The sequence below is a fragment of the Bison bison genome, unplaced genomic scaffold, assembly GCF_000754665.1.
Source record: "Bison bison bison isolate TAMUID 2011002044 unplaced genomic scaffold, Bison_UMD1.0 scf7180017864089, whole genome shotgun sequence".
Lineage (NCBI taxonomy): Eukaryota > Metazoa > Chordata > Mammalia > Artiodactyla > Bovidae > Bison > Bison bison.
The window spans coordinates 2,253,887-2,268,400 of record NW_011494661.1 but is presented as its reverse complement, the minus strand read 5'-3'; the positions used below and the strand labels follow the sequence as shown (position 1 = coordinate 2,268,400).

Sequence of the window (14,514 nt, the reverse complement as noted above, 5' to 3'; positions counted from 1 at the left end):
TTGGCCTTGGAATACTGAATGAAGCAGGGCAAAGGCTAATAGAGTTTTGCCAAGAGAACACACTGGTCATAGCAAACACCCTCTTCCAACACCACAAGAGAAGACTCTACACATGGACATGACCAGATGGTCAACACCAAAATGAGACTGATTATATTCTTTGCAGCCAAAGATGGAGAAGCTCTATACAGTCAGCAAAAACAAGACTGGGAGCTGACTGTGGCTCAGATCATGAACTCCATATTGCCAAATTCAGACTTAAATTGAAGAAAGTAGGGAAAACCACTATTCAGGTATGACCTAAATCAAATCCTTTATGATTATACAGTGGAAGTGAGAAATAGATTTAAGGGCCTAGATCTGATAGACAGAGTGCCTGATGAACTCTGGACAAGAGGTTTGTGACATTGTACAGGAGACAGGAATCAAACTGTCCCCAAGAAAAAGAAATGCAAAAAAGCAAAATGGCTGTCTGGGGAGGCCTTACAAATAGCTGTGAGAAGAAGAGAAGTGAAAAGAAAAGGAGAAAAGGAAAGATATACCCATATGAATGCAGAGTTCCAAAGAATAGCAAAGAGATAAGAAAGCCTTCCTCAGTGATCAGTGCAAAGAAATGGAGGAAAACAATAGAATGGGAAAGACTAGAGATCTCTTGAAGAAAATTAGAGATACCAAGGGAACATTTCAGGCAAAGACGGGCTCAATAAAGAACAGAAATGGTATGGACCTAACAGAAGCAGAAGATATTAAGAAGAGGTGGCAAGAATACACAGAAGAACTGTACAAAAAAGATCTTCATGACCCAGATGATCACGATGGTGTGATCACTCACCTAGAGCTAGACATCCTGGAATATGAAGTCAAGTGGGCCTTAGGAAGCACCAAAGAATTGATGCTTTTGAACTGTGGTGTTGGAGAAGACTCTTGAGAGTCCTTTGGACTGCAAGGAGATCCAGCCCATCCATCCTAAAGGAGATCAGTCCTGCGTGTTCGATGGAAGGACTGATGTTGAAACTGAAACAATAGTACTTTGGCCACTTGATGCGAAGAGCTGACTCATTTGAAAAGACCCTGATGCTGGGAAAGATTGAAGGCAGGAGGAGAAGGGGATGACAGATAATGAGATGGTTGGATGGCATCACTGACTCAATGGACACGAGTTTGAGTAAACTCCAGGAGTTGGTGATGGATGAGGAGGCCTGGTGTGCTGCGGTCCATGGGGTTGCAAAGAGTCAGACACGACTGAGCAACTGAACTGAACTGAACGTGATATAGACTGACATGAATGCGGGTATGTAGAATGACAGAAGGTGCTGGAGTATTTCATATGGTATGAGGTTGAATGAAGAGTCAGAGTCAGTTGTAATTTTTCAGTATTGTCCACACTGAATCTTGAACATCTCAAGTGTTCTTGAAAAATCACATCTGAATATATGAACCTGTGAAATGAGACCCAGCTGCATACTTCTCTTTTTGGCACAGTCACCCTCTGAAGAGTCACCCTCTGGGGAGAAGAGAATCCACACCCACCTTCTCTAGTTCATACTGTAGGAAAATAATTTCTATAGCTTTCACAATGAGAGAGATATTTTTGTTTCTAGTTTCTGCATTTTCCTTTGTATAAAAGATTCTATGCATATTTGTCCAATTGATAGCAAATAAAACGTTTTAAAAGAAAATTAAATACAAATTTTTTTTGCAAGATTGCTTTAATAACAGAAAATAGCATGGATTCATTTTTTTTTAAGGTTTATGTATTTGTGGGTAATTTTTAAATAAGGGAAGAATGGATGAAAAATATATAACTTTAAATAGGATAAGGATGAAAAATATATAACTTTAAATTTGAATTGTCTAAAGTCAGTAGTAATTTCTGTTTGCTACTCTTCAGCTTACAAAATTAATGAGAAAGTCCTATTCAAAAATTACCCTTTTAGAAAAAAATTTTAGATGCATGCAATTCAAATTTTAAGTATTTGTCATAATAATTCTCTGCTAATGGATTCACGTTGGACAAGATCATATGTCTTATACAATGTAGAGTATATTTCAGTTATGTAATTTGCTATGAATTCAATCTCTTTTAGGCAAAACGGGAGAACTAATAGACACCAGATATTTTGACATGTGGGGAGGAAGTAAGTATAAATTACGTGTAACTGTTCTGTTGCTTGCACTAAATCATACCAATATAATGTAGTCCGTTGATGAGAAAATAATGGTACTATTTGGTTTTCATTTTGTTTCTTTTCACTGAATGTCCAGCTCATATTTAAATGATTAGTCATACTGGATGCACTTCACTTTTTTATAAAAATTGTTGGTGATGTGTAATTAAGAGCAGTGATAATCACACTTGAGATTTGTTAAAGTCTGAGTCCTGTTTTCTGCAGGACAACTAATTCAAAGCTTTAGGCTGCTTTGGGTTTCTGTCTGAAATTTCTAAAAAAAAAAAAAGAATCAGTAATTTGAAGAAGGGCTTAACCAGTGTAATCGTGTTTACTTCACTGAATTGATTTTTTTGCATAAAATTTTCAGTCTCAAAACTAAGTTCATAACCAGATTATTCAAATAGATGAATATTTGAGAGAAGGAGTATAATTTTCTTTCCAGTTTACTGTACTTAGAGCAGTCCACAGATAATCTTCCTAATTTGGCAGTTCCAACGAGCAGGTGGAAATTAGTCACCAGCCTGCAGAGGGAAGGACCTGGCACCTCAAAGAAGGTGGTGCCTGAAAGAGAGACTTCTTCCTCAAGTCTAAAGGAAGGCCAACACTGATTTAACTGTTGATTCTTTTCTAAGTTGAGGCTCTCCCCTGCACCTCCTCATCCACTTTACGAATTCCCTGGAAGCCAGCAGTTGTTAGGCTTCCCAATTTTATCTTGTTCTCAGACCATTGAGCTTTTCTAATATTTCTTCAGCCTGTAATGAGATGCCATGTATTATTTATTTTTTAAATGAGATCAGAACTTTTCATGGTGTCAAAACGTGTATGTTGTCAACTTAAAATGTGTCATCAGTTTTAGATTCTAAAGGAATAATTGTTCCTAACAAAATTTATCACATGGAAAACCTCTTCTAAAACTGTTGTTGAAATCAGTCATGTGACCGGAAGCTCTGGTATTTCATCTCAGGTCAGCAAACTACGCTGAAAATACCCCTCAAATTTAGAAGTAGTTGCCATCTTTAGATTTAAATAGAAGTTATTTGTTAGCTGCTCTGTTACATTCTTTTCTGAATTAAAAACACTATTACTTTAAGATAGAATCCAGTTTTAGAGAAATCTTTGGAACCTTTGCTGTGGAAAGAAACTGAATAGTTTTGAAGTAGTATTAGACTTGGGCATTTAGGAATCTGACATTGTAAGGAGTTCAAGATGTAGAATGATTTGTATTGATAGTTCCCAATCAGCCTCTTTGGTATCACCAGTTTATAGTCACCAACATGGTTTAATCCTTTGTGAATCTTAATACTGCAGATGAAGCAGGTAATGACTACAATATTTGCCTTAATTAGTTTGACTTTTAGTGATAACTAGCTTACATTTCTTCCTCTAGTTTATAGTAGGTAGATATTCCCAGAAGATTCCTTAAATCACTATGGATGTATGTACACTTGTCCCACAGTATCTGCAGGGGACTTGTTCCAGGACCCTCTACAGATAGCTCGTAATCTTCAGGTGCTCAAGGTCCATAATTGGCCCTCCGTACCTGCAGTTCTGCATCCTCGGATTCAACTAAATGAGGATCACATGGTACTGTAGGATTTATTGAAAACAAATCTGTGTATAAGTGGACTCCTGAGCTCAAACCCCTGTTGTTCAAGGGTCAGCTGTGTACATATTTATATTATTTTTTTTAAATTATAGATCCTTTTGTGCAGTAAATAAAAGTTCTCTTTTTTAGAAAAGTATCTGTGCAAACAACTTTACATATACTCAGGGAGTCCATGAACCTTTCTCCTGTCTCCTAAAGTTCTTACTTGAAATCATGTCATACTTTAATATGCTATGGATTTTTCATTTAGCCCCTGGAGTATCAGTTTGAAACACACACAGGGTGAATCAGAATTGGGAAATTTTAAGTTTATATGAAACTTAATTTTTATCCTGTTCATAAGATTTGTTTCTCTTTTGGTTTCTCTACATTAGAAATTATCAATTTACAAACACTTCATTTTTTGTACTGTTAAGTTCTAAGAGATTATCATGATGGTTAGTCATTAAAAAAAAAAACAAAAACACTTAACCCTTTCTGTTTTTTTTCAGATGTGGCCCCATTTATTGAGTTTCTGAAGGCCATACAAGATGGAACAATAGTCTTAATGGGAACATATGATGATGGAGCAACCAAGTATGTAAATTTCAAAATATATGCAACTTTGCAGATCTATAATTTATAATAACATAAGCAAAACATTTTCAACGAAAAAATTTATAAAACAGTCAAGTAATCCAACTTTCAGATAAACACTGTTAACTTTTAAAAATTTTACTTTCTGTGTAATTATCATTCATCTATGATTGTGAAATTAGAGTCACATTGCACATAAAGTTTGCTATATTCTTTTATGTTCTGTTTTTAACAACTGTAAATTGTTTTCTCTGACAATAATATTCTTTAGTACCATTTTCTTATGGCATTTCCCAAAGTGTGTCTGTCCTGTGAAACCCCAGTCCTTTAAAACTGTAGTGGCTCTTCTAGTCTTTTATCATGTTAAGTTTCTAGGTCATTTTACCCTCCTGGTTGCATTTCTTGGGCATTCTCTAGGTGATCATTGTCCCTCTTAAAATGAAGCCCCAAGTTGGCCATAGTGTTCCCGAAGTGGTCTGGCCGGTACAGGGTACAGAGGAGGTGCTCACTCACCATGTTTGAGAAATTACGGTTAATGTTCATGAAGACTAGTGATGCATTCATGTTCTTTAGGCAGTCATGTCCCAGTGTTCGTCAACTTAAAGTCTCAGATCTCTTCATTTGATCGCAGAGGTTTTTTGTTTTTTTTTTAAATCACTGACAAGTCAGGTCCTTCTCCCCATTCAGAACTTGGTTTTGTTTAATGTGAATGAAGACTTTATATTCATATATCCTTGTTAAATTTAATTTTGCTGTTATTGGCCCACTTGGTCTTGATGCTGACATTTGTCCTATGAGATTTCCATTGTCTAGGCTTTGTACTCTCTCCAGAGTCATTCAGATTTCTAAATCTAAGTCATCAATGATAAACATGTTTACTACAGGCAGTGTGCCACCAACTGGAGACCACTTCTGAGGGATTCATCTATTAGCCAGCTGCAGAAACTACTTTTTAGTTTCCAATGTACTCTAATAGGCATACTGTCCAGTTGCTGTTTAATTATTTAATTTTCTGAGACTGTCAGATGCCTTCTTGAAATTCATGGATAATGCTAATTATAATACCCTGGCTTACTGCCCCAAAACTGCGTATAAAGCTGAAAGTATGAGACGATGTTTACATGGCTTTATTAATCTAGCCCCCTTCCTACTACTCTTTCTCTTTTTTTTCTTATTCTTTCTTTAATACTCACAGGATCTCCTTTTTGTAATCCATTCCAAAATTTTGCTAGGAGTTAGATTTAGTTTTATTGAATTATTGTTTTTAAAAATTCCCTTGTTTTTTTTAAAAACTGAAATATTTAACTTTTAACGTCTTAACATCTTCACTTTCCATGATGCTTCTAAAATAACTGACATTACCTTGAAGATTATATTAACAAGTTCCTTAAGAAATTAAGGGTGTCACGTGTGGGCCTCGAGGCTTAAATTTAAAGTACTTACTATGAACATTCCTGAGCCACTCTTCCCTTTTTATGTTGATCAAAGAGTGTTTGCCTCCTTGGAAAAGACAGTTGTGTTTTGATCTCGATACCCTATCATTCTCCTGAAACAGTGGATCCCCTCATTATTTATACTTGGCAGCAAAATTTCTCTCTGTGGCCTTTAGTAGTTTTATGAACCTCATCTCATTTTGAGCACTCAGGTCTTCCTGGTAGTAGTATTAAAAGTGTTGTCATTAGTAACATGGTTTGCCTTGTATTTTTGCACACTCCTTTTCTTAATTTGAACCCATCATGGGATAGACATGGACTCTGGCAGTTCAAACCCAGATTGTTCCAGGGTCAGTTATATATCTCCAGAATTAATGCTGTGTATAAATGTATTAGTTACACTGCACTGCCTTTTAAAGAAATGGGATATTTTGACATCTGCTATATAAAGCACTCAAAATATTGACTGTGTTGCATGGTTTTCAACATTTCTTTGAACCATGAAATCATCTTTTATATAGTTACATAGAAGATAGCAAAAAGGAATAATAAAATTCTACATAAGCAGATTAGAAAACTTCAGAAATTGTTGAGGAAGTTGTCTTGTTATAAACTTGTAGTTAGCTAGACACAGGGACATATGGCATGGGTACCCAAGCCCACCCCCAGGTTTGGTTATTCACTGGGAGGAATTCAGGACTCTGCTTATAGACCTGCTCACTCAGGGCTACGATTTGTTACAGCAAAAAGATGCAAAGCAGAATCCGTGAAGGGCAGCTAGTTCAGAGCAGAGTCTGGAGGGAACCAGGGCACCAGGCCTGAGTTTCCAAGAGTCTTCTCCCAAGCGAAGTGACACAGAACATGCTTAATTCCTCTAGCAAGAGATTGTGACAACACTGGGATGTGCTGTCCACCAGGGAAGCTTATTAGAGCTCACGGCCCAGGGTTTTTACTGGGAGCTGGTCATGAGGCACCGTCTGCCTTATGCATCCCCAAATTCCAGATTCCCAGCCAGAAAGTAGGTGTTTCGTATAAACTACTTTGTTTGCACAGTTTAGACACATGAGAGCCATTCTGATCAGTTATGGGAATGGGGGAGCCTTCCCAAATCCAAGCTTCCAGAGCCAGCCAAGGACCAGTCTTGCTCTTAGGCCTTTCTAAGCCCTGCTGTAGTAATCCTTTTCTGCTTAGGACCTCAGGGTATTCTCAAGGGAAAGTAAGGAAAGATGAGCAGAATCAAAATGGAAAGCTCAGTTTCATGTTGCTGCTAGATTGGTTAGTTTATTCATGCAGATCAAAACAACAACTTCTATAATTTGGAAATGCAGAAGGAAAAATGACTGTCCTTCATTATATTTCTTAATTGTAAAGTTTTTTAGATAAGAAAAAATTGCATGTACTTCTGGCAGGGGGCCAGGCCTGCATTTGGATAACCACCTACTATGAAGGCATTTTTTGTGTATGAAGCAATCTCTTGGCATTTGTGAACCTAACATTCAGCTATTTACAAGCAGCCCTGAAGCCTGCACCCTGAGGTGCAATTTGTGATTTTTCTGAGATGTAACTGACTGAAGCCCGTAGGCCTTCCTCCAGGAGGTTGTCACTAGGCTGCCCTAGTAAGCACGACCTCTGTTCTGCACCATTTATTCTAGATAAAGCAGCAAAATTCACTACTAGTGCTGATACCAGTAAAAAGTTCTAATTAAGGGGCCAGCAGTAGAACATTTGAATAAACTAAAGAGTGGAATGTAATAGTCTGCAGATCCATGACATACTAACACTGTTCAGAAGCAAATAAACAGTTCAGACAATACTTTCAGGGGATGTCCATCTACTACAGAAATTGCTTACCAAATAGGCAGATGAATGAAAGTGATAGCAATTCATGTAAGGACGATTACAAGAAACACAGCTACAGACCCACTTTGGGGAGAAAGCCAGACGCAAGTACATGTAGTTGTGTGTGAAGGTGTCAGAATCTTCAGAAGCTGAGACTTCACTGGTCCTTTTGCACAGCCATTTCATTTATTTTGATTTCCCTTGGTTATAAATGCATCACTTGATATAGTTATGAATCTGAAAGACTAAGTATTCCAGGTCTGCCCCTGATTTTCTCACCGATTCTTATGACCTTTCCCAGGAGGGCAGTAGTGCCCAAGCTGTGGTTAAAACAGCTTCACTGCCCCCTGGATGTGACTAATTGTGAAGGGCTAATGACATATGTAGCTCTGTCCTGTTCATGAAGCTTTTTTTTTTTAACATAAAGTATCCTGTTTATCTTCAGGTTAGTTACGTGAGAACTGCCTTGCCAGTTTCAGATACTTCACATAAAATATTTAAAGCCCTAAAAATATTTGAAAAACTTGAGTCATTTTGCAAACATTTGAAGTTAACAGAAAAAGTCAGGTCTCTTATATTTGCCTGTAGAATTGAGTATAAACTCACTGTATGTCAAATAAAATTATTTTTTAAATGTTATCAATCCCAGTCAGTAATCAGGACTTTCCTATTGATAAATGTGTTATTATCTCTTCAGGCAAAAATTACTGTTATGAAGTAGATATAAGTAAACCTAGTATTAGAAACATCCAGATTTCTATTAGCACTTACCTTAATTCTACTCAAATGTAATTTACAAAGAGTTTAGTGGAGATTCAAAGTGATTTTTAATTTTACAAACATGTTGACTACTTAAGATCTTGTATTAACCTGAATAGGTATCTACTGACAAAAAATGACAGTTTCCTATTTTTATTTGATGGAATGTAAATGAAAATGAACTGTTGTTGTGAAATTAAGACACAAATAAAGGTACTTCTAAATAGCAGAAGCTAGAAATTTATTTGCTAGATTTCATAACTTTCATCATTAAAGAATTCAAATAGTAGGAATGTTACTCTGATAAAATTTATTTTTTTATGTTCTCTTATTTAAGCCAGGGTTTTCTCATTTATTTCATGGTTGTATGTTAAATATTGTAAGTGTATCAGTATTCCTTAGACCACATACAGTACACTACGTTTACTGTATCATTCTTTTTCTCTTCTTCAAGACTCAATGATGAGGCCCGGCGGCTGATTGCTGAATTGGGGAGTACATCTATTACTCATCTTGGTTTCAGAGACAACTGGGTCTTCTGTGGTGGAAAAGGCATTAAGACAAAAAGCCCTTTTGAACAGGTTAGTGTCTCAGACTTCATAATTAATGGGCAACAGCAATTGTGTGAAACCATTCACTATGTATTCCTATCCCAGTTATTTGCAACTTAGATAAAGCAGACATTAAATATGTTTCCATAATATATTTCCATATTTTTTCATAGGTTCCTGGCAATCAGTTATTTGAAATAACCATGATACTATTTTAATTTTAAAATTTAAAAAAGTCAAATTCTACATGAAATTTTTTTCCTATGTGACAATGCATTGGCCTATGATTACTTGTATCATAAGACCTTTAGGAGGTTGGTTATTAAAAATTTTAGCTGAACTTTTGATATTAGAATCAATGAAGTACAGATATACTTTAGAACTTAGTAGAATGTAAACTTATATTTGACTTACAAAGGATCTTTAAAGACCATCTGTGGTGTTTTGTTCTTTCAGTTCCTCTTTGAAGGTCTGCCACTGTATGCCAGACCCCAAGCATTGCTCATTTAATATCTTGAACACTAATTTATATGTTGATAGAAGTGTTACTGAAATGAGTATACTTAATTATGTTATTGCAGATATGCAGTTTGCTAAAGTACTATACTGTGGTTGTGTTCCAACAGCACATAAAGAACAATAAGGACACAAATAAATATGAAGGATGGCCTGAAGTTGTGGAAATGGAAGGATGCATTCCCCAGAAGCAAGACTGACGTGGAGAAAACCGAAGGGAGCACACTTTCACTGTTAGTGGGAAAACCCTACCAGAAAAACTACATGTAAATATTTTAAGAGCATGCAGCCATCTCGGTGTGTGCATGTCCATTATCTCTTTTGATATCAGGATTATTTATTGCTAACGTAAATAGCTGTCTTTGTAAATAGTCATCATAATGAGCAAATCACTGAACCATTTTCAAGCACATCTCTCTAATGGTACAATTTCAGACCATGATGCTAATGGCATCTTTTAATTCTAAAAGCATACCAATGGCTAACTGAACAGATATGAAAAATATATTGATATATACTAGTCGCTGTGAAAATCTATCATGGAACGATATGGATTTTAGGGAGCAGACTTTGTTTTCTTTTACATATATATATGTATATTGCCTTCTGATGATAGTATCTTTTAAATTAAAAAGATATTGGGCTGTAATGTTACTTTACAGTCTGACTCCCCTGTTGTATTTCTTTTCTTAGTCTTTCTCTTCCCTTCCCAAGAAACCTATAAATAAAATAAGAAAACATATCAAATACATGAAAAGCACAACAGAATTCTTTGTTTAATGTACACAGTACAAAGTAAATATATAAATGTAGATGGCATTCAGGACTGTAGCTTGATGGATTTTGTATTAGCAGTGTGAATAACTTGATTTTGCATAAGCTATTCAGAGTGAGGCAGGAGGGGGCAACTCCCCAGAGCTGAGGAATCTGGCCAGGTCCCTTCCCCAGCCTTAGTAGGTCATTCAGGACAGCATATTAGTACAGTTAGAACCTTACTGGCCTAAGTTTTCCTTATTTAATTGTTCTCAGCCTTGGCCAAGTGGTTTGGAAAGAGGCGCACTTTAATGTCACAATGATTTTAGATTGTAAACCCAAAGATTCTGTATTTACTTTCATCTGATTTCTGATAGTAATTTTTGCCTGAAAAGATAACAACATATTTATTTATCAATAAAAAAGTCTTAATGAAGTGATTGGGACTGTTAACAGTTAAGAAATACTTTTATTTGATACACAGTGACTTCATACCCAATTCTACCTAAAAATATAAGAAATCCAACTTTTTTGTTAGCTTCCGATGTTCAAAAAATGACTCAAGTTTCTTAAAATATTTTTAGGGCATTAAATATTATGTGTGAAATATCTTAAACTGGAACATAAAAAATGTAATCAACAAACTGCCACTCACAGTAAAAGGCAGCACTTCAATTTTGGATCTAAATTTTAGATGCCTTACATAAAGAAAAACTAAAAGCAGTATTTTTTATTTTGCTATAAACTGAGTTGGAAGTTATTAAATATCAATGAGTTTTGGGGTACTGTTTCTTCCCTCAAACTGAATGTAATTCATGAATCAATGCACCTTACACATCTAAGCAATTTTTGTAAACTTTTCAGATTTTTGGTGCTGATACAGTAAATCACTTTCAGCATGTGTATTTTAACATTTCAAATACTTCCTGTGATTCTGTAAATTAAAAAAATAGCTATTTTACAGTTCCAGGGATTGTGAAATAAGTGTTGCTTTTTTTTTTGAGTAATGAGAATAAATATTCTTGATTTTGCATTTGTGATTTTTTTTTTTTTTTGTATTATCTGGCAAAGTAATATACCTACAGAACTTCACATTGAGGTTTTATTGTCCTGCTTAACATGCAAAATTTAAGTCATTCCTGTGGTTAAACACACTAATATCCTCAGGATATATCTTAATATGGATAGAATTTAAGTATCTAGATGACAAGACTTCTGTTTCAAGATAAGGACTAACATGATCACGTTAGAGGTGTGTAAAATGCCAAAAGATTGGTTATTTAATTGCTTTCATGCAGTTTGCTATCGTTTCAATTCTGTCTTGTATGGTTTATGTCAACATAACTTTGAAAGCAATAATTTTACTGTATTTTACTTTCAGATAGCTTTTAAAAATCAGCATTATAAATGCAACAATGCTCATTTAGTGTTCAGAATTTTCATTAAAATCAGAAACTTAGCATTGACACTTTGGTCTTTTAAATGGTGTTTAAGGACTTAATGGATGTGTATTTTTTATTTGTAATCATAGATACAGTCCAAGACAAGTTTATTATGATATGCCTGTTAAAATGCAGTAAAGACGGTAGGAAAAAAGTGTTATCTGGGGAACTGAAGAAAAATTGAGCCAGAATCTTTATATTCCTGACTTTGATTAAAATTTATCATTGTTCTTTCTGTGTTGTGTTCATTTGTAAATGAATTATCTGATATTTTGTAATTTTTTTTTGCCAGATGAAGCTCAATGCCTTTAGCCTGAAATGCACTTTATACTTAGTTTATACATATTATAAATAAATTGACCCCTCCAAAAAGATGATAGTTTCATTCAATTTGGTTGACACGCCCCATTTTTAAATGAAAGAATGAGAAATGTGCCGTGTTCAGTTAGGAAAGCAGTTGAAAGTAGAAATGCATTTAGAATATTTTTAAAAATGAACGTGAAAGGGGAAAAATTGCTTGTGTTGATCAGGAAAAAGATTTGCCACTCAACCTCTTCAATTGGGCCTTCTATAGCAATAAGTGCATGTAAACGAGGAGTGGATAAAGTACCAGAATTTACTTTTTTTTAAGCATTACTCAGAAGCATTCCCAGCAAGTCCCTTCCCAGGGTGACTCTTCTTTTGCATACCTGGTTTTTGATTGTTACATGCCAGTATCTAGTTAATCTCTGTTTCCCTCAAAACTCCCTTGATTTTTTTTTAAATTTACTTATTTTTAATTGAAGAATAATTGCCACTGATGAAAGAAATCAAAGATGACACAAACAGATGGAGAAACATACCATGTTCATGGATCAGAAGAATCAATATAGTGAAAATGAGTTTACTACCCAAAGCAATCTATAGATTCAATGCAATCCCTATCAAGCTACCAACAGTATCTTTCAGAGAACTAGAACAAGTAATTTCACAATTTGTATGGAAAATACAAAAAGCCTTGAATAGCCAAAGCAATCTTGAGAAAGAAGAATGGAACTGGAGGAATCAACCTGCCTGGCTTCAGGCTATACTACAAAGCAACAGTCTTCAAGACAGTGTGGTACTGGCACAAAGACAGAAATATAGATCAATGGAACAAAATAGAAAGCCCAGAGATAAATCCACGCACATATGGACACCTTATCTTTGACAAAGGAAGCACGAATATACAATGGAGAAAAGACAATCTGTTTAACAAGTGGTGCTGGGAAAACTGGTCAACCACTTGTAAAAGAATGAAACTAGAACACTTTCTAACACCATATACAAATATAAACTCAAAATGGATTAAAGATCTAAATGTAAGACCAGAAACTATAAAACTCCTAGAGGAAAACATAGGCAAAACACTCTCTGACATAAATCATAGCAGGATCCTCATGACCCACCTCCCAGAGTAATGGAAATAAAAGAAAAAAATAAATGGGACCTAAGTAAACTTAAAATCTTTTTCACAATGAAGGAAACTATAAGCAAGGTGAAAAGACAGCCTTCAGAATTGGAGAAAATAATAGCAAATGAAGCAACTGACAAAGAATCTCAAAAATATACAAGCAACTCCAGAAAAATAAGCGACCCAATCAAAAAATGGGCCAAAGAACTAAACAGACATTTCTCCAAAGAACACATCCAGATGGCTAACAAACACATGAAAAGATGCTCAACATCACTCATTATCAGAGAAATGCAAATCAAAATCACAATGAGGACCATCTCACACTGGTCAGAATGACTGCTATCCAAAAGTCTACAAAAAATAAATGCTGGAGAGGGTGCAGAGAAAAATGAACCATCTTACACTGTTGGTGGGAATGCAAACTAGTACAGCCACTATGGAGAACAGTGTGGAGATTCCTTTAAAAACTGGAAATAGAACTGCCATATGACCCAGCGCTCAGCCTTCTTCACAGTCCAACTCTCACATCCATACATGACCACAGGAAAAATCATAGCCTTGACTAGATGAACCTTTGTTGGCAAAGTAATGTCTCTGCTTTCCAATATGCTATCTAGGTTGGTCATAACTTTCCTTCCAAGGAGTAAGCGTCTTTTAATTTCATGGCTGCAGTCACCATCTGTAGTGATTTTGGAGCCCCCCAAAATAAAGTCTGACACTGTTTCCACTGTTTCCCCATCTATTTCCCATGAAGTGATGGGACCGGATGCCATGATCTTCGTTTTCTGAATGTTGAGCTTTAAGCCAACTTTTTCACTCTCCGCTTTCACTTTCATCAAGAGGCTTTTTAGTTCCTCTTCACTTTCTGCCATGAGTGTGGTGTCATCTGCATATCTGAGGTTATTGATATTTCTCCCGGCAATCTTGATTCCAGCTTGTGTTTCTTCCAGTCTAGCGTTTCTCATGATGTATTCTGCATATAAGTTAAATGAACAGGGTGACAATATACAGCCTTGATGAACTCCTTTTCGTATTTGGAACCAGTTTGTTGTTCCATGTCCAGTTCTAACTGTTGCTTCCTGACCTGCATACAAATTTCTCAAAAGGCAGATCAGGTGTTCTGGTATTCCCATCTCTTTCAGAATTTTCCACAGAAAATTGATGCTTTCCGAAGAATTGATGCTTTTGAAGTGTGGTGTTGGAGAAGACTCTTGAGAGTCCCTTGGACTGCAAGGAGATCCATCCAGTCCATTCTGAAGGAGATCAACCCTGGGATTTCTTTGGAAGGAATGATGCTAAAGCTGAAACTCCAGTACTTTGGCCACCTCATGCGAAGAGTTGACTCATTGGAAAAGACTCTGATGCTGGGAGGGATTGGGGGCAAGAGGAGAAGGGGACGACAGAGGATGAGATGGCTGGATGGTATCACTGAC

At 35.9% G+C, this 14,514-nt stretch overlaps 1 protein-coding gene across 1 annotated transcript in view; it reads left to right on the top strand.

The window, feature by feature from the left end:
* The window catches only part of FAM3C (family with sequence similarity 3, member C), a 39,147-nt gene extending 27,129 nt beyond the window's left edge, over positions 1-12,018 (top strand). The window contains exons 6-9 of the mRNA XM_010838069.1: positions 2,088-2,138; positions 4,269-4,353; positions 8,839-8,965; positions 9,562-12,018. Coding sequence (XP_010836371.1) covers positions 2,088-2,138; positions 4,269-4,353; positions 8,839-8,965; positions 9,562-9,651 — 353 coding nt within the window. The 3' untranslated portion in view covers positions 9,652-12,018. The remainder of the gene's footprint in view (positions 1-2,087; positions 2,139-4,268; positions 4,354-8,838; positions 8,966-9,561) is intronic.
* Positions 12,019-14,514: the final 2,496 nt, after the last annotated feature.